General features: G+C 47.8%; 1 protein-coding gene across 4 annotated transcripts in view; it reads left to right on the top strand.

Moving 5' to 3' along the window:
- ncanb (neurocan b) overlaps positions 1 to 21004 on the top strand; it is a 120991-nt gene that overhangs the window by 81367 nt on the left and 18620 nt on the right. For 3 of the 4 annotated variants that reach the window (XM_041070278.2, XM_029148162.3, XM_029148161.3), the window contains 2 exons: positions 1267 to 1383; positions 18326 to 18439. In XM_041070278.2, coding sequence (XP_040926212.1) covers positions 1267 to 1383; positions 18326 to 18439 — 231 coding nt within the window. The remainder of the gene's footprint in view (positions 1 to 1266; positions 1384 to 18325; positions 18440 to 21004) is intronic. The other variant, XM_029148163.3, reaches the window with a different exon arrangement.

Here is a 21004-nt window from a genome sequence, read left to right on the forward strand (position 1 = left end):
TGAGTCCTGCCCCTGTGTCTCTCATCCAATACTGGATGTTCAGACCAAACCAGACTCACATTGGGGATATTGACAGTTTTTTATTTTATTTTACCCATCATGCACCGCTCATCACAGATTTCTTCATCTCCATCAGCACATCATTAACCTTTTACGCAGTGTATGTTTTCACATCACCCACAGTGGCCCCCTCCACTCTGCACTGTTGATTCTAGAAATGAACCAGCCTCTAATGGTTTTTGCTACTTGGCGAAGAACTTTGATGTGTTTTCATAGGCGGCCTCCTCCATCATCTCATCTGCCCAGTGCAACCGCTGCAGCCGTGGGAGTCTATCGCCCCGTTTCACAGGAAATTGAACACGCGCGCGCATTATAGCCACCAGGACGCGATGAGTCAGGGTCAGACAAACACGCAGGAAAATGCCGGCGCGGAACCCATAGCATATGCATAAACACACTCATACTGAGAAATGACAGTAATCCCAGACTTTTAGAGTAACTGCACTCAGGGCTCCGCACAGCATCTCTCTGCTCATACATCATTAAGTGAGCCTGGGTGTTATAATGGAGAAGATGCAGTGAATTAGATGCCCTGACAGATTGTGTCAGGGGCTGCAATCCTATCAGGACTGGATAATAAAAAGACACTTAATCTAGCCAGTTCCCCATAGTGCTTCTTTGCACACTGAATAAAAAAGTCCTAATGCCCGCTCCGCGCTCTAACTGCCCTTGTCAAATTCTCTTCCTCCCCAACAGCAACCTAAACTAAAATCAAAAGGGCAGTAATTAGAACTTAATCTCCTCGATCTCAGCCATTCATCTGCCACTACATTTCCCACACAGAGGCGCACAATCCAATGTTTTTGTCATCGCCGTTAAAGTGTGCGGCGGCCGGGCAACGATCCGCTAATTTATGAAGACCTTGGCTCATCAGAGGGGCCGAGGATAAAAGGCCGTACGGGGGGGGGTCGCGCCGCACATTGTCCTTCACGCCGCGAACATCAGTCACGGCAAACAGGGGCACGACACACACAACAACAGCCCATTCATCACCCGGCAGAAAGTCGTGGAGACAGGAACGAGCGCAGGTACCAGAACGACACGGTTCCTCCGTCTTTGTCGGGGAGCGGCACGGCGACGGCCTCTGTGAGGATAACGAGCGGGGCGCCGCCGCCGCCTCGTCGCCTGTCAGCGGCGCCGCCATTTGCCTAATGCTCTCTCTTTGTAGAGAGTAACTCTTCCCCTTGTCTGGCTCTGCCTTTACAGTGGAGAGCAACCCGTGCCAAACCAACCCCTGTCTCCACGGCGGGCGGTGCCTGCAGGAAGGCGACGGCTACAGCTGCTACTGTCCTCAGGGCTTCTCCGGAGAGAGCTGCGAGATCGGTGAGTCACTGCCGGGTCGGGTGCGAGCGAGGGGAAACCGTCCTGCAGACAGGCGCTGTGTCACCGTGGCGTTATGGAAAATGTGCTGGGATCACACGTAGCAGATGCAGTGGGTTCAGGAGGTTGTTGCTCTTGTGATCTGTGATTGGCTTATTTTTTATGACCCCATGTGGATTCCATCTGATTGCTTTCAAAAGGAGGAGGGGCGTTTCCGTCGGGTCCGGTGGTTTTAGATCAACCCTCTGCAGACTGAGGGTGAACTGGGAATATCCATATGCCGGGAGTCAGCCAGCTGCGACGCGGGCGGCTGATTGTGCGCTGTGCGTGCTCAACTGTGTGTGTTTTCACCTCCTGCCCCCAGAGGAGCGCCAACCTCATCTTTCCACTCAGCTGTGTGATGAGAGAGCGCGTCTGCCAGATAAAGTCGGCGCAGTGTTTTAGGGGCGTGTGCGTGTTTGTGTTTGCGCGTGTGACAGAGACGGGCAAGGACACACGGGCCACAGAGGAGCTATGAGCTCAGTGAGGGCTGCAGCGGCTGATTAAAGTGCCGGAGCGCTGGGCACATGTTGGCGTTGATGAGGAGAGACAGGAAATAAAGCTGAGGGAGAGTGACGTTGCTGCTTCGTGGCCTCAATGAGCTTAAAATCCTTGTTGATAGCAGGTTTGTCACATTGATTCTGAACCTTAGCCAAACAAACTGTGGGTTGAACCATAATAAATGTACGGGAGTAGGATTAGATGAACAGGAGTGAAATGTGATGATTTCTTATATTTATGATGGTGATGAATGAATCATCAAGTCTTTCAAATAGGTCTGAAGCACAAAATGCATCTTAGAAGTGGAAACTAACAAATTTAATATTGAATCTCGAATCTTTGAGTCCATGTTCATGCATAACACAGACCGAGCTGAGGGGTTGTAGGGTCCTGCAAGTCATACATCAGAGGTCAAAAGAGGCCTATTGTCTTGGGTCTGATTGTCGATAGCCTTTAATACTTGGGACCCAAAATCATTTATTTATGCAACATGTGTGTGTGTGAGCATTAACATCAGCGAAAATCAATTTCTGTTGTGGTTTTGGCAATCAATAAATTGTTACAAACACATGTTAAGTGCATGAATTATACAGACACACACACACAAACACACGACCAGTTTGTATTGGTTTCCAGCAATTGATTTGGTTTGTGTTTGTTACAGCGCAGAATAAATTGGAAGCAGCCCGTTCATAACATATTTATTGTCTACTGATTACTTTTCTTGTGTCGTTGCTGTTTACGATATTATTCGCTCAGGAGTGTTTAATTGCCTTCGCCAGTGCCACAGAATTGTTGTAATGTTGATTATGTTGCTAAACAGCTGCATATCTGATGTTTTTAATAATAATTACGGCCAAAGGCAGAAGGTTAATTGACTGCAACAGCTAATGCTTGACCACAATTTAACCCACTCGCTGTTCCCCAGTAATTAGTAAAGGGTGCCTCCGTTTCAAATGCACAGTCTTAATTTCCTTCAGTTCATCATTCTTGGTTCATGGTGCTCTCTCTCCCACCACTAAACAAACACGTTTAGATGCAGCTCTGTTACAGCCAGGGAGGCACATAAACCACTATGCCAAGCTGCGCATCTGCTCCCAGTGTAAAACGATTATTTAGACAAAATAAGCCGGTGGCATCACAGCTGCATCGCACCTCAGAGTCTGTGTTCAGAACGGGTTTGTAGCTGCAATTATTTGGGAAGAAGCGTTTTAGGGAGCTGCAATATTGAAAGCCTGCGTTCGTAGTGCGGCTCTCACCGTAGCGTAGAGTGAGTGAGAGGTGTCATTGTGCTGTTCCAGTCTTTAACTCATTTGAGGCCGTCAGCAAGGACCCATGGACACTAATGTGCAACGCTGATGTCAGAAATCCCAGCTCTGGTTTTCCAGGATCCCATTGATCATCAGAGCTGCTTGGTAAAGTCTGGCTTCTGCCGCACAATCGGTGATTAATGAGGCACGGCACAGCCTGCCACTTTGACGGCCGTGTGCTGAGATCCAGTAATGAATGATATTTTCCTCCCACACAGCTGGAATGAACATTTGTTCACAGATAGGGAAGAATAAAATATAGCCCAAAACAAACAAGGGAAAAACAGCCCCAGGGGACGACGCTCTCCCGATAATGTCCATATAAAACACTCACGTATCTCAGTCTTAATGTCTCTAATCCTTCTTGTACTTTACACAAAAAGCAGATAAAGAGAGATCATTCCACATCCCAGGAAATTTAATGAATCCGTTCACAGCGCTCGCACTAAGTTCTAGGAAAATTCTTTATTGGGTTGCCTTGGCAACGGTTCCTTTTTATTGTTTCTTGCTTCCGCGCTGACCCGCATACAACACGCCGCGCTGCTCTAGAGATCCCCCGACCCAGTCGTCTGCCCGTCACGCTGGGAGCTGCTCGCACTGAGCCTCTGCGCCCGCTTCAGCAAGCGATGGATCACCTGCTGCCCACTAATCTAGACCCCTGCCTCTGAAAGGGGCCGCTGTGAGGAGACGCTGATGGTGGTATTCACGTCACCTGTCAGGGGTTTGAGTGTGATGCATAAATCCTTTTTTATTTAGTAAACTCATCATCCATGTCCTAGGATGGCCCAGTGTACTGTAAGTCATGCTTTATATGTCTTTGCAGCATTTCTCTTAATACTACAACTAACAGCAGTTTATAAACGTATTGTATTTCTGTCAGGAAAAGAAATCTTTGGTTCCCAACCTGATCATCAGTTGATCTTAGTGTTGAAAGAGTCACTAGTTTGTTAACATTAAAGGTAGATGGAAGATTAGACTATTTCTGGGGTTTGCACACAGTCGTCATCGTCATCATCATCAGCATCATCAGTTTCCTTTCCGTTTATGATGAGTTACAGTACGAGAGAGTTAAATGAGGTAGGTTTTTATCTGAGTGACGTCAGGCTGCAGTTTGAAGAACACAGCGCATGAATGGCCTCACTTCACTCTTTTATGAATCCAGCAGACCTTCAGTGGAATTAGAATGTATGGAAGTAGAATATGTTTAGTTCACTTAGATTAAAGGCTGTGGAAATAGGCAGTTGAGGCCCTGAGTGATTTCTATGAAAAGGTTAAGATGCATCATTGTTTCCCATTTATATTATTTCTGTCAGTGTTTTTTTTTTCTTCAAAGGCTCAAAAAATGAAATCTCATTCTTTTTGACAGCGGCAGCCGTTTGTGTTTAGTTCAAATGCGGTTTGTTTGGGGGAGACGCATTAGCCTGTCGCGGCCTGTCTGTGAGCGCAGGTCGACAACTCGCAGGGATTTAAACGGAGTCGGACTTAGGGAAATTACGTCCTGTCGGCTGGAGTCTGGTGTCAGGAAGACGTCCATCAGGCCGTCAGGCAGGAGAAACAAGGGGAGCGCCAGGTAAACAGTGGTCGGCGTCGAGATAGAAGCAGACGCGTGCGTGCGGCCGAGCGCTAATGTGTTCACACGTTCAGATGCGACTGAGCTTTGGGGTCAAGTCGGTGGATGATCCTCTTTAAAAGAGGAAATTAGTTTGATGGCACTTTTCTCCCCTTCTCTGGTTCGACCCTGGTCCCTCTTAGCCCCCATCCATCTTCCTCATGGCCCTCTGCGGGTTCCCCTCCTCCCACTTCCATCATTTGCATGATGAATTAGAGGAGATAACAGCAGCTGAACTGCACGGAGGTGCAACAGTTTGGCCAAAATGACACGCTTCAAGGACTGGGACTTTTTCTCATTCCCCTCCTTATCTTCATTATTCTCATTTTGCTCCTGCGTTTCTCCTCTGCGCTCCAGCGCCTCCTCCAGCGAATCCGTGCGAAACAACGGCCCGTAGTGGAGAAGAGAAAAGCGCAGAGAAACCGTCCACGCGGTCCCTTCGCTGCGCGTTCGGATTCACAGGTGGTTTTGCAGAACTCCCAGGACAGTTTGGGCAAAATAAATTGCATAGCAACGCCGACAGCAGCGTTGAAGGATTTCTGCTCGACAGCGAGCAGCCACGGCGGATGTTTTTCCTCACCTGCCTTCACTCTCCAGCCTCATTTCCAATCATGGTGATTAGATCTGAGTCTACCCCACTTCCTTCCTCTCTCAGCGCTCCATTTCCCCTCTGCAGTTTCTATCAAATATGATTTTTTTATCCTTACATTTATTTGTGTGAGACCATATCTTCTAAAGTACTTCTCCCCTTGTGCTATTAATTCTCCCCCTCCCTCCCTCCCTCCCTCCCTCGCCTCCTTCTCCCTTTACTCTTCCTCCGTTGCTTTTTGGCGAGACCCACAGTACAGCGCTGCGTTGGAATTGCGCCGCAGTGCAGAGATTGGGGTGAAAACAAGCCCGTAGCCCCACAGCATTTTTCCTAAATAACACATTTCATTTCCTGCCACACGTCCCCACTCCTCACAACCCCTAACCTCCCCCCTCCCCTCTCTCTGGCTCCGCGCTTCCGTCGCTTTCGCTCCCTCTCTTGCTCCGTATTTTCCTGTCAAAGGCCAATACAATTATTCATACAGAAATGCTTCTGTACTCATGCATAAAATGAAACTTGTTCAGGCTCACGCGTTCACTCACCTGCACACTCCATTTGCCCAATATGCTCGCAAGCATGTGCACAAATATATTCTTCTTCCTCGTTTAATTTTCTGTTATAGCGCATCGTCTCAGCCCGACCCGGCCTCCTACATACATTCACTCACACACCTCTTTATGCCTTCATGTTTTATATAAAGCTAAGATGTGCCAAAGACTATGTGAAGAGCTAATACATAAGTCATGTTTGAAGGGGCCCAGACTAACGCCCTCCTGCTGGCTTTCTGTATTAACGGATCCCTCCTCTGGGACTCGCCCTCTCACATCAGCTCATGTGATTGAGCCTGAAAGATTCATGAAGTCGAAGCTATTAATATCGGCGCCCTCTAACCTATACCACTGTGTCCACAGATATGAGCGATGAGGTCAAAGACGATGGGGGAAATGCGAAGGACAGGCTGCGGCTGAGCATAATGGAGGTTCCGTCGTGGATAAACACAGGCTGCCCGGGCATTTGTCAGCAGATCCCTGAGAATGTGGTGATTTGGGGGGAAGTGAGGCAGGAACCAATATTGGCGCCGTTAGACGTGGAGGTATTGTATTCGAAAAAGCACAGAGCTACGGCCAAAATTGTGAAACCGAGAGAAAGAAAACAGCAAATAGACGAATAGATAGATAGTTAGTTGCAAGGGTGCGTGGAGGAAGACAGATGGAACGGGCCGGCCCTGCCATGCTGCTCCCCTCCGGACATTCCATTCATTCCTTCATTAATGATGGAATGGCTTTGGCTGCAAATCTGCCAAGTTCCAGCACTTAGGTCAATATGTCGTAGAGTTTTGCTGCTGTTTCTTTGCTTCTACTTTTTGCTGGGGGGGTCAAAGAATCGACAATGCCTCCTCTAAATCCCATTAACACTAGCATGCAACCGTCATAATGCAGCTGCAGTTTGACCTCAAAACTATGTTTGATAGCCATAGAACTGGATCAGCCGCCTTCCCCTTGTTTCTTACTTCTCAGAAAGCAACTCACAGTTCACCTGTTTGACCTCCACATTTATCAGAATGTGTACATAAATAAAATCCCTGCATGGATGAAGTGCCTAAGCAGTTAAATGAATCGCTTCTTACTGTAGCAGCATAAGCATAATGTTCTAATAAGCCTAGTTTCTAATAAGCCGCCATCACAGTCCTTTAGAATCAGCCTTTCTTGCGCTAGAACTGGTCCCTCCTGCCTCGTGCAATGGCTGTAAAAGAAGCATTAGAGCCGTCAGTGCTTCAGACAAAGCAGCAAGCCGGAAATGAGCCTCGTGTGCCTGTCAAACAGCTTCCTTTACAAATAAACAGCGCAGACTCAGCTCTCCTTATCAGTGGAATATTTAAAAAAAAACAAAAGTTTAGCATTCAACCTGTAAACAGAAGATGATATAAACATCAGATGCCCTAGTTTCCTAAAAAGTAATACTGTACTTAAAGTATTAAAACAATGACCAGGAAGGAGAAAAAAGTGAAGTGAAGACTGCTGAAGAGAAAGGGAACATTTTTTATGCTTAATTAAACTTTCTTTTAGTAAAAATCCCTGCTTTTGCACAGGAGCTCAGCGTGACAATGGTATAACTAAGAATTACTCAGCACAGCGACTCGGATGAAGTGTGCATGAGGATGGATGTGACAGTGACTGCGCAAATGGCAGCGTGTGTGTGTCTTTGGTGTGATTGATGACCAGCAGTTTGTCACAGTTTGTCGGGAGCGGAGGAGCTCTGAAAGGGCCATGATTGGCTGGCTCAGCCTGTATTCACATGCCTCATTAATTCATCCATGCCACTCGATTCCTCAATCAGCATTATGATTGGCTGCCCCCCCCCCTGCTGTACCACCATGCATACCCCAGCCCAGCTCCCCCCACTGCAAGGGCCTGATTGGAGCTGCAAACCCTGATTCAGGCGATAATGCACAGACGCACTCACACACGCGTACACGGGTCTGCACACAGATGGAGCCGTAGAAATGCACAAATCCTGGTCTCACGCAGAAAAATAGAGATGCACAGATACCGCACAAAACCTAAGCGCATGCAGCTGTGGGCCAGTGTGCGGTGAAACGCTGTCCACAAATAGAAGAAATAGTGTGCGGCATAATTTCCCGGTTTTCAATCAGCGCGGACGCTCCTCCTTCCCCAGCTCCGCAGGACAATGAGAAACAAAGGACATACAGACGGCAGTTGAATGAGAATGAGCTGCAGGTGTGTGTGTGTGTGTGTGTGTGTGTGTGTGTGTGTGTGTGTGTGTGTGTGTGTGTGTGTGTGTGTGTGTGTGTGTGTGTGTGTGTGTGTGTGTGTGTGCACCTTATATAAACAGACCTGCAGATTAATGAGCTGCTCAACAACCTGCCAGGACCCACCTCTCTTTCTCCACACTTGCCTCCTTCAGTTGCCCCATATTTGCCTATTTGCCCGTTGTCTCGTCAGCTGAAGTGTCTGGTCCAGTGGATGAATACGCATGAATGTGCGCGATAGGCGTTTGGTTTGGCTCATGGTGTCGCTGTGGATGGATGGAGGCAATGACTCGGTGTTTGCCGACCGATTTCTACAGTAGGAAGTGAAGCATGTGCAGTAAAGACTGGCCTCAAGAAAAACAACAAGCTGATTCCCCATTAAAAAGCGGGAGAGCAGTTTAACACAGGGAGGGACACGCTGCACCGTTATCATTCAGCATAAATGCAGGTCACATTCATACACATTCAGATGAGAGTGCACAAAAATATCACAACACAAATGCAGGTGTCATTAAATACGTATATATTCACCCACAATCTGGGTATATTTTGCATACTACAAACTACATGCTACAGTAGTTGTGAAAGTTACAAGGTAATTTGGTCTATAAATAACTTCTGTTTCATTAATAACACTTAGTATTTACTAAGGGATGAAGATCAGCAGGGAGATGAGGTCACAGCTTGCTTTGTGCATGTGTGTGCGCCCTCGTATTTGCTGGACCTTCCTTAAAGGTTCTGTTGGTCTGAAGCTGCATGGATCCCCAGACATAAACAGTGTGAGCACTATTTTTATCTTATAGCGGCACAGAGATAAAAAAAGGCAAAATACGAGAGAAGAGAAATCCAAAAAAATGACTGAAAAGATAAAGTCCCAGTTTGAAATTTAGTATCATTGACTGTCACACAAATGAGTAGAAAAAAATCAGCCTTCCTGAAGATAAGGGCAGTTTGTTTGCTCCAATTCTTTTCATAAATAGATTTAAAGATTGAACATCAGAGCTGTCTCGCCTCACAAACACACGGTTATATAATTTCACTGTTGATGATTAACTGATCCTGACAGCACTATGGAGAAAATAGATAACTCCACTGTACTATTTCCTCTTTAAGCTTGTCAGAAATAGCGACAGGAGGCAGAGAATAGCCTGTCATTCACCCCTCTGGGGATCTGCTCCACTTTAAGTTATTATATTTTTTAAGTGTGCACAATCACAAAAGGGAGGACTAAGAGTAGGAAATAAGGAGGGGAGGCGAAAGAGGAAACAAGGGGTCAAATGTGAAAGAAGAGATGAATAAAGCAAATACTGTAAGACTGAGGACAATGATTGAAGAAAACATGTAGAAGAAATTAAAAATTGAAGTAGAGAAAGAAAGCAGAGGAGAACAGAAGGACTGTTAGGAAGTGTAAGAATTACAGTAGAGGCACTTTAAGTACTCCACTTTAGGGGTCATATATGTAGCACCTTTAATCTGAGGTGAGGTGTTAATGATTGAACCTCTGGGTGTCTGCGACAGATAAAGCAGTCAAAGAACAGGCCGAGGTCCGTGTGGCCTGGAGGGACGGCCCTAGCTAACACCTGGAGCCCCACAGGGACACCTGTAAACCCTCCCGAGTCTAAGGAAATTAGCCTGGTGAGAGCCAGAGGACCAGGGATAAACCTGCCATTATGAGACGTCCAGAGGGAGGGCCACAAAATGGAAGTGACTAATGAACAGGAAGTACAGAGGAAGAGAAATGACTGCAGAGAACGGAGTGAGGCGGAAATGAGGGAGAGCAGACGGAGGAGAACGATGGGGGACGTTAAAGAGGAGGCAGAGCCACGCGTTCTCTGGGTCCGCTGTGCATCTCCTCCAGATAGATTCGCTCGTCCTCCGTCTGTGAGGAGACAGAAATAGAGAGTGAGGCTGGATGATACTGGTGGCACTGTGGCAGCTTGCTTGGCTTCCTGTGTCCCTGGCGTCTTTCTCCTGGCCACTGGCCTCCTCCCACACAAAATATAAACAGACACGGACGACGCAGCCATTGAATGCACGCACACATGCACACCCACACACACACACAAGCACAGACACACATGCACATGCACACACACAGACACACACACACACACGCACAGACACACATGCACACACACACAGAGACACACACACAAGCACAGACACACATGCACATGCACACACATGCACACGCACACACACACACACACACACACACACACACACACACACACACACACACACACACACACACACAAGCACAGACACACATGCACATGCGCACACACACACACACACACACACACAAGCACAGACACACATGCACACGCACACACACGCACACACACACACACACACACACACACACACACACACACACACACACACACACACACACACACACACCGCTGAGCGCTCGCAGCCTGTCAGTACTGAAGGCTAGCAGAGCGATGTGAGATGTTGTGACACTTTACCTCATTACATTTTCCCAGGCTGTTATGAATGTTGCAGCAGCGCTGTCAACCAAAGCGAGGACCTGTCTGAGACACACCGTGGGCACGCGCAGCCACACACCACGCCACTGACGCGCTCCCACAGTCACAGTTCAATGCCTGAATTAAGATGAATCTTTTGCTGTTTTCGCATATCCTGTCGCGGCGCGGCCTTTGGAAACGTCTGCGCGTCGGCTGTGCTCTGTTCCCCTCGGCGCGAGGAAACCCGGTAAACTCTGACGCCTTGGATTCGCTGCCCGCGTGCAGCTCTCGGTAATTCGTCAGGGCTCAAACATGTAACTGTAGTGGTGAGGTGGCACATTCCTACTGCGTCAAGCTCTGTACAGAATCATACAGACTGGGGCGGGCGGCCGTCTGCCTCAGCTGGCTGGACGGAGTGGAGCAGCGTCCCAACACGGTGGCCTGTGAGAGGGAAGAAGGCTTCTCAGTCGATTCAGCAGAAACCCCAGCACGAGGAGCTTTCCTCCTGAGTGTGGATCCTCTGATGGGCTGATGAGCATCACACGGCGCTCTCTGGAGAGCAGCGCTGAGCCTTGGGCTGTACCAGAGCTGCTGTGTAGTCTGTCTGTTCCCTCTCCTCCCTGCTGATCCTGATCCCTTTGTAATCCACCCGTGCCCAACCACAGCTGTTGGCGTAGACCCACACGTGCACACAAATACACACCGTGTAATTGATAGACACTCGGGTACAGTGCATGTACAGTATCTGCATTTACAAGATGTTCTGCTCATTAGTTAATAATATTTGAACCCCAGCTGCCCTGACTTTAGGATCTACTGTATTAGAACTACTACTACTACTACTACTATGCAGTACTTGCAGGAGTATTGCGACTTGCCTGGAACAGACACACATGTAAACTTGGGATAAAAGTCTGGGTAATAGTGATGCAAAGTGTCTGAACCCAGGCTGGTGTTCATGTCAAACCGAATCTGTGGTGGGAAGCTGCAGCTGACAACTGTCAGTCTGGCCTGGTCCCGGTTCAGCGTTTCACGCTTCGCTCCAATAAACGTCTGGGAACAGAATGTGCCGCACTTTTCTAAAATGAGGGAGCAGGAGGACACAGAGGCTAAACCACCTGTACGTCTGAGGTAATAAGGCGGGCGGCCACTCAACAAGTTGTCGGCAGTGAAATGCAGTAAATCTAATGACGGACTGGGTTTACAGTAGTTGGAGCTGAGTGATGCTCCAGCTGCAATAACAAACTGTTTACACATATTCTAAGAAGTAAAACCTGACTCCATCTCATGTTCCTAGGATACACTGCATATCCAGTCATTAGCATAAGCATTTATTCTGAAAGCACACTGAGTAGAGCTGGTGGAGACCAAAACAAAGCGAAAAAGAAGCTGAACGATGGATTAACGCTGAATTGTTGCTACATACTGTATGCAGTAGAGACAGGAGATAAGTTACAGTAAGATGATTTACTGTGAAACTGAACCCATTGATAACATGGACACGCAGACACATTAACTTAGTAAAACGCCCATGCATCAGGGCTACGGGTCAGCGAACGGCTTCTCGCACTGTTCATGTGGAAATGGTGCATAAGCGAATGCAAACATGAACACACAATCATCTTTTTCTGTCCCAACTCATTAACGTGCCTGCGCTGGGAAAAAAAAAAAACACGCACACAGCAACATTACAGTTATTGAACCGACACAACACGGACCATTGCTCGCTGTTTGGACGAGCAGCGGCTCAATAGAACGGCATCCATCTTTGCAGAAGGCCATGGAAATGTCACTGGCCCTGGGCTAACTAAAGGAAGTCAATCATCCAGGGTCTCGCACAATGAAAGATGACAAACACAAAGGGCCTTTCAGCCAAAAACCTTTGTGACAAACATTTCCATTTCAAAGCCTTCTTTTTGCAGGATGTCATGTCAATTTATTTTTACATAATGTCGTCTGTGGTTCGGAGGCAATTAGAAGGATGTGAGAAGGGCGACGGCGTCTGTCAGCGCTCCCGGCGCCCGCTGTTTGTTAGTGCGTGTTTGCATGTGCTCATGTGTTGGTCTGCGCCCGCTTGTGTGTCTGTATGCATGTAGATGGCTGAACAGTCTTCCTGTGTCGCATAAAACACCGTCCCCCTCCGGCCTCCGTCGCATCCCGTCGCAGCAGAAGTCTCCGCGTGGCATTTACCGGTTCAAAGGTCGTGTGTGCAATTGATCAGGCTGCTGTTAGATCTGCACAGCTGGCATTTAGAGGAAAATGTGCTTTTCCTCTTTGTTAGGACAAACCCGTTGGCTTTGGCGTATTCGTGTCCGCCCTGCACAGAGTGGACTTCCATACAACCCGGGAAGAGATTGGTTTCTCAGGTTGTGTATCTGTACGTGTGCACTGGATGAATATATCAACACAACTCGGAGATATTTGTGCAAAGTCAAACACTTTATTTGACAGTCTTGTCAATGGATTCATTCTGTGGTCCTTTCTTCGCTTTACAAAGCAAATTTCCCTCACCACTGAGCAGTTACACAAGTCTTTGTGCAGAAAAAGTCTTTCTACGCTGCAAGTTTCTCTCAAATGTTCAACGGCGCCACAGAAAGAAGGTCAGCTGTAGTAAGTCAGAGTGGCTCTTTCAGACATTCATTAGGTTGACAGGCAAGTGGTTGCAATCTTGACCCCCTCAATCAATGTGTGTAGTGCTCATAACAGGCAGCCTCTATTTCACAAGCTGCACAGTAAACAGCAATCACTTAAAATCCCATTCAGAATGAACCTGTCTCTCTCAGCAGCGATGCAGAGGGAAGTGGAGCTATTTTTATGTCAAAGCCAACGAGTGTCAAGGAAAAAATATCTCGTGCTTTTTGTTTTGACGTCTCTTTTCATCAGATGTCGCGAGTGATTGCTCCGCAGTGTTCGGAGGATGCAACAGGACATTTGCTAAACGCAAGTCGCTGCAGTGACCAAAGGAAGTCGCGGTTGATTCAGTTCATTTTGATGAGGAGGGAAAGACGGATGAACGCTGAGGCTTCACACTCAGCGGCTGCTTCTCACATCAATAAGTGTGTGTTCGTGTCAATATTCTTTTAACTAGTGAAACTGTACATTTTATACAGTAGATACAAGCTGTTTGACTGAGCTGACACAAGTTTTAACTTTCGTGAAGCTCTTTTCAAGCTGGACCCAATATCCTCAGTGTTAATGTGAAAGCTCTTCATGAATTCTGGATTACTTTTATGATTGATCTTTCAGTAAAACTGTTACTACTACAAATAGATTTAAAATATTCTGCTCAGTAAACTTGTGTATACAGTACTTAAGTTCATTTCAATTACACACTTGCTGTAAAATACTAAGAAAACAAGCATCAACTTGATCAACTGGACATACTGTGATTAGTATAGATTACAAACGGAAACAGAAGTGACAGATATAAATGTCAAATAAAAAATAATTATTTAGATGAATACATTCAACCACCATAAGAGTCAAAGTGGTATCATAAATTAGAATTATCAAACAGCTTTACTGTTAAAATGATTCATATACTGCATTAAGACTGGTGCAGAGGAATGCATATTCATTGGGAAATAGGTCATCATGTGTTTGCTCTTTTATTTCCAAATTGAAGATTCATTCATATATTTAAGGATTCATCATTATTTTAAGGAAAGACAAACCTAAACAAAATTCAGATCAGCTGTTACTGTAAATGACCCACATGTACAGGCATCAACATGAGCACATATACACAACACGTAGTATGTATGTGTAAGGATGACAGTGTTGGTAAGTGGAGAACTTGATGATACGATGCATGTCAGTACATTCACTGTGTGTAATGTGTGTTTTCATTTACATTGCTCTTCGTGGTTTCCACTTTGACATTTAATGTGCATGTACAGTATGAGACCTCTACTGTAGACCTGACTCAGTGTCATGTCACTGAGTCACGATCTGCTGCTTTACGGTTTTTATTACTGTCTATCAATCTCAAAATCAGCTTCAAAGCAAAACCTCACGGTGTCTTAAGCTCAGCCGACGAGCTGTGACATTAGCAACGATGTGAGATCCATTCAGAGGCGCTTTAATGTGGTGTGTGGTAATTAATCCATGGACTCGCAGAATCTGTAATGTTCATATAATGTTCATTTTTTTACTGGAAATGAAGGAATTCTCAGCCCCCGTTAACCTGGGTTCTGCCTCATTAACGGAGCACAGGATGTTCTCCACTTCCTTATGCCTAAAAGTAAAACAGGTGCAGTATCTAACGGCTGGTTTGTAATGTTGGCTTCCTGTAGACTGGACACAGTTTGACCTTTTTACAAGCACTTCCTGCTCAACAGTACAGGACATGACGCGGTGAGCTGGTGCTTTTTGGGAGCATCGTTATTATCCCTATAACATCACAACCACCCAACTTTATCACCGTCTGACTGGACTCTCTTCCCGCTAAACTCGGAACAATTCACAGCCATGAAACTGCTGATTGGAACCGAGTTCTCATTTATGAAATGGATACAGAGCTGTTTGCTTTTTTATTCGTCATCAACATTTACAAACTCTGCGCCGGTGACGGCAATTCAATACATAAATCTCACAGTTGTAAAACAGAAAAAGGCGCGTCGCAGCCAAGTCAGACACGGAACAGAATGTTAATGAGGACGCTGGGACTGGTTCAAAGGTGACAGGAATTTAAGTGGGTGTATTGATCTGATAAATAATCCCAAAAGTGAAATTAACACAAAGCACTCCGTCACCCAAGTGTTTGCTCTCTGTCCCTCTGTCGCCGTCCCTTTTCAATTATTCATCCCCTGGTTTTGACACATGCCTGCAGTAAGCCTCCAGATATTCTGTCAAACCACACCACCCCCGCTTTGTCTGGCTGCTGTCTCCCCTGCCCCGCGTCCCCACACCGACAGCTGCTTACACACTCATCCTGCAATCATACGTTCCCATTCAAACTATGTATTTTTCAATCAGCGGTGAACCAGATCTAAACCGCAATTTCACATTTGCGCCTCCTCCGCCATTATGTGGTCCACGTCGGCGTTCCTGTATTCATCCGCTGCCTCTGCCGACGCGTTCAAATGGAGTGTTGGCTTAAAAAAGAAGCTGGTAGCATCGCTAGTGTGTTAGCGGCACCCGGCAATTACCACAGTAGCTGGCACCTGCTCGTGCCTCCACCCATTTGTGTGCCAGCAGATAAGTGGAGCGCTGCTCCCTCCACTCCCTGGAGACCGTGCCGGCGCCCGGGCCTGATTTTGTTTAACTGGGGACTGGGCCAAAAAGTGATGGGCACACGTCTGCACGTGCAGAAATACAGTGACACCACACACGCGGCCACCTGCTTCACTTGGACGCTCCTCTCGGCCGAGCGGAGATGGAGTGGACCCGCCCGCTGCGCTCAAGCCCTCGCGGCTCGGGTGGAGGAGAACGTGGAGCCTATAGATGCTGGAGCAAAGTGATGATGTACTGTACAGGATGTGTGTGCGGTGAAGCTGAGCCTGAAAATGCTGCTTTGAAGCTCCACACAATATTTGGCTCCAGAAGTACAGTATACAGTACTAGTACTAGAAGAATACAGTACTAAAAGTATAGTATACAGTGCTACAGTATAAGTATAGTATACAGTGCTAGTACTAGAAGAATACAGTACTAGATGTACAGTATACAGTGCTAGAAGTATAGTATACAGTACTAGTACTAGAAGAATACAGTACTAGAAGTATAGTATACAGTGCTAGAAGTATAGTATACAGTGCTAGAAGAGTACAGTACTAGAAGTATAGTATACAGTGCTAGAAGAGTACAGTACTAGAAGTATAGTATACAGTGCTAATACTAAAAGAGTACAGTACTACAAGTATAGTATACAGTGCTAGAAGTATAGTAAACAGTACTTATACTAGAAGAGTACAGTATTAAAAGTATAGTATACAGTACAAATACTAGAAGAACACAGTTATAGAAGTAAGGTATACAGTCAGATTTACTCACATGTAGTAAATTTGTGTTTTACATTGCTCCCACAATGCAATTCGGCAACATCTTTCGTGAACCTTCATAATCCACTTAGAAGTCCACTTAGAAGTATACAGTAGTATACTGTTCTAGCACTAGAAGAGTACAGTACTATACAGTAAGTATAGTATACAGTGCTAGAAGTATAGTACAGTATATAGTACTAATACTAGAAGAATACAGTACTAGACGTATAGCATACAGTACTAGAAGTATAGTAAACAGTACTAATACTAGAAGAGTACAGTACTAGAAGTACAGTATACAGCCAGATTTACTCACGTGTAGTGAATTTGTGTTTTACATTGCTCCCACAATGCAATTCGGCAACATCTTGCGTGAGCCTTCATAATCCACTTCAGCCTTCAGTCCGTGGACCTTCATAAAACACTTGTTGTTGTGTAGAAGCTTTGTGTTGTACAGCGCAGACTGAGCCCCGGTGACATCAGCGGGACGTCTTCAGGCTTGTTCTGCACACAAAGCTCATCCACAGCGTCTGAACAAGCAGATCAACCACACTCCCAACGTGTTGATATCCCCTTTCTTGTGGGAGGCGGTTCCGTCTTTCTAGCGCGCTTTGTTTTTTTGTTCTGCCTTTATATTCTTATTTTTCCGCCCCATCTTGAACCAGACGGCTGGAGACAGTTATACACGGATATGCTCCGATACACTGAACCAACACAAATACCAGCTCCTCTGGCAGAGACGCTACCTCCTGCATCAAATTCAGCCTTTGATATGAGCCAGCCCAAAGCGAGGCACAAGCAATGACGCTGTCACGCTGTTTCATCCAGACAGACTCGTCCGCCCCAAACACTGTCTGCGTGCAAAGCCTCTGTAATCCAAGCCTGAAACTTGCCAGCTTCATCTTCACCGCTCCTGTCTTCCTCCCTCATCACCTCTTCTGGCGCTCGCTACGCACTGCAGCCCCCTCCGCTCTCCCATGACCTCGTGCCGAGCCCCCCTGGGACTCGCTCACTCGTTTTGATGGCAGGAGAGAGGATTGTGGGAAACCAGCTGCAGTTTAATGATTTCGCCCCCGGGCCGAGATCAGTCATAGAAATGCAGTTAGCACAGAACAGAATGACTCTCAACCCTGCAAGTCTTTGGCGAAACGTTGGCGTTTGTGAGTCAAACATGTGTGATGTCCGTCCTACTGTCTGTGCGTCAGGCCAGCGTGCTGTTCCTTTGCTGCTGCAGACAGCTGCTTCATCAGTGTGAGCTGCAGGAGGAGCCTCCTCCGGCGCCGCGTCCTCCCCCCTCTCCCTCCGTCCCCCTGCGTTCCTCCCGTCTCCTTCCCAGCTCCGGTCTGACAGCGAAACGGCGGCGCGTCCTGCAAACACATTGCAATTAGCATCATGCGCTTCAGTGAATCCCAAACTGCTCGTTGATGAAGTTCAATCAATTGGCTTTAATTATAACTTTCGCAAAAAACACCTCTAATCTCTGTAAAGTTTGATCCTCCCCGGAGTTTGTTCAGTAACAAGCTGTGGCAGGCTGTTTGAAAAAGTGTGTGTGTGTGTGTGTGTGTGTGTGTGTGTGTGTGTGTGCGTGCGTGCGTGCGTGCGTGCGCGCGTGTGTGTGTGTGTTTCCATCTAACCTAACTCGCTCTCTTCCCACTTCCTCTCCCTCCAGACATTGACGACTGCCAGTCCAATCCATGCCAGAACGGGGGAACTTGTATCGATGAGATCAACTCCTTCGTCTGCCTCTGTCTGCCCAGCTACGGCGGAGCCACATGCGAGAAAGGTAACGGCCGCGCAGCTTTTTCTCTCCTGCTGATTGGCTTCATGCAGGTTTGCGCGCTTGGTGGAGGCCGTGCAGAGGAAGAGGAGCACCGCGGAGGGAGAAGAATGGACGGGGAAATAACCCGGGGCAGTGAAAGATGGGGTGAGGAGCTGGAGAAGCGGGGGTGAAGATGGAGCAGGTGGAGCGAGATGAAGATGAAGAGGGTGAGGAGGAAAATGAGATGAAGCTGAGAGCTGCGGAGACGGAGGACGATGGGGTTAATGAGGATGTGTAAAAGGAGACAGAGGTGGTGGAACAGGGAGGATGAGGATACAGACAAAGAGGGGGAGGGGGAGGGGGAGACGGGGGCCGGAGGGAAGCCCTGTGGAATTATGCATCAGATTTACACAGAGCACCTGCGTCCAGCTGGCTTCCTCTCTCATTACTGGAACTCCCCTGTGACGGAGGCTGTTCACCAACTGAATGTTGCATCAAAACACGGCAAATGTGTCAGTGAGACGCAAAAACACTGAGGAATGCCAGCTGCTGGAAAGGTGTGAAACGTGTGTCTGATTTTCACCTGGACGTCCACGTGCAGCCAAGATCCTATTCCTGCTTCACAGGGAGATGCGTTTTTTTGTTCAAGTGAACCTGCACAAACAAACAGAAAAGCTGTGACCTGCTCAACACATCACAAGGGTTCAAGTAGCCTCAGTAATTTTATTTGAGGAAGCAGAACAAAGACCAGCGTCTGGAGGGATGGGATAAACTGTCTGTCTGAGCTGAGACGAGGTCCAGCTTCACCTTTGACCCCAACTCTCGGGAGGAAAGTAGATTTGAATGTTTCGTCTGGCTGCTGATTTCACGCTCTGCCTCCTGTTCTCGCCTGGTCCGCTGTGGGACTGGGAGCAGAGCGATCGATGGAGAACGCGCACGCGAGAACAGGCTGCGACTAAAGCGCTCGCACGGCTGACAAACTGGGCGCTAGTTGATCTCCTCCCTTCGCCACATGCATCTGTTTGGCTCCGCCCCCGCGCGGCCGCGGGCTTTAAACCCTCACCTTCCTGCTTCAGCGGACTTGTGGAAACGCTCCTTGTTTCCTCTTCCAGTTCAGCGCCTTTGTTTACATCTGCACTAAACTCTTTAACACACAGCTGAAATGGAAAGCGGCCGCTGCTCTTTAGGTTTGGATTTAATTGCGCGTGCCGTGTTGTTACTCACTCCAGGCCCATTAATGTGACAGCGCTGCTGTTACGAGGCGGGGAAGGTGCGAGGCCTGCTGCTCAGTGTTGGGGTCTGCACCTCACTACATTCTGACCTTGATCTTGTAAGTCCACCAGCTTCATGGGCTCAGTTCTAAACAGCTGGAGGTCCCAGTGTTTCAGATGCTCGTTAATGGACGTTTGATGCCTGGCTCTGCCTGTGCCTGCGCTCATCGCTTGGATTAATGAGCAATCAGGATTTTGTTTGTGAGCATCTTACACATCGTGCGTGTTTAAAGCGTGAGTTGCAGAGACACAAGGTGAGCTTTACAAATCTGCCGCCGTCACGGCTGATCGCGAGCAGCAGGTCTGATTGTGTAAATCGACAGCCTCTGTTTTTCCCCGTCGCTTTTATCTCGCGCCGCTCGGCGCTCGCAGGAATGTAGGGTTCAGCTGTGAAAAGTACAATTCGCAACAGGCGTCGCTCTGCCATTTCGGTGTGATCTCGGTTTGATATCCAGAGGGAGGGCTGAACTGCGACATGAATGGAGGAAATGAACTCATTCGTTCCGCCGAGGCTTCCATCCATTTAAATGTCATCCAATTGGTGCCTGTCTGGGTAAAGTGGCCCCGTTCTCTCCGTCTCATTTGCGGTGCGTTCGCTGCGTGCTCAGGTGTGTGTGCCACGAGCTAACGGTCGCTCCGCCGATCCGCTGGCTCCCTCTGGCCTGTTACCATGGTGATCCCATCTGAGAGTCGGCAACGGTAAGTTGACAGGGATGGAGTCCTCGAGCGAACGCGGGAGGAAATGCTCTGTTATTCTCACACCTGTACAGTTGCATTAACACCCTCACAGGCGTGGGGCCGACGCTTGGAAAGTGCAGTGTTTTAGATACCAATGATAATTTCCTGCCGCGAGCCGAGGTTTCATAACGGACCCCTTTGAACGCTTCTGCACCACTAATGACGGGATATTTGCCTGAAAAGAGTAGGCAAGTTGTGATTAGAGCAACAAAGACGTCCGTCAGCTGTTCCCCTCTCATCTCCTCCCAGCGCCGTCCTGCTGCTTCTGCTTGGCTCGATGCCTAATCAGCAGCAGCACAGATCTGCTTCCTGCTCCTGACCCCAGTGCAATGAACGGCTTCGCTGCTTTCCTCCCGTCAGCCCCTCTGGCCTTTCACCTGCCTTTGGTCCTACAGGAGGGAAATGGCCACGGTGTGTCCGAGCAGGCCTGTGTTTCCTGCACCGTGGGCGCCTCCGCGTCGCTGCCTCCCTGCTTCCTCCCCCTCCTCCCGCTCCCGCTACCTCTCCGCTGTCACTCGCTGCACCGTTTGATGCCTCTCATCTCCCGCGCACCGCAGGAGGCTTTGTCGCGCTCCGTGGA

This window comes from Betta splendens, chromosome 4 (genome assembly GCF_900634795.4).
Source record: "Betta splendens chromosome 4, fBetSpl5.4, whole genome shotgun sequence".
NCBI classification, from domain to species: domain Eukaryota; kingdom Metazoa; phylum Chordata; class Actinopteri; order Anabantiformes; family Osphronemidae; genus Betta; species Betta splendens.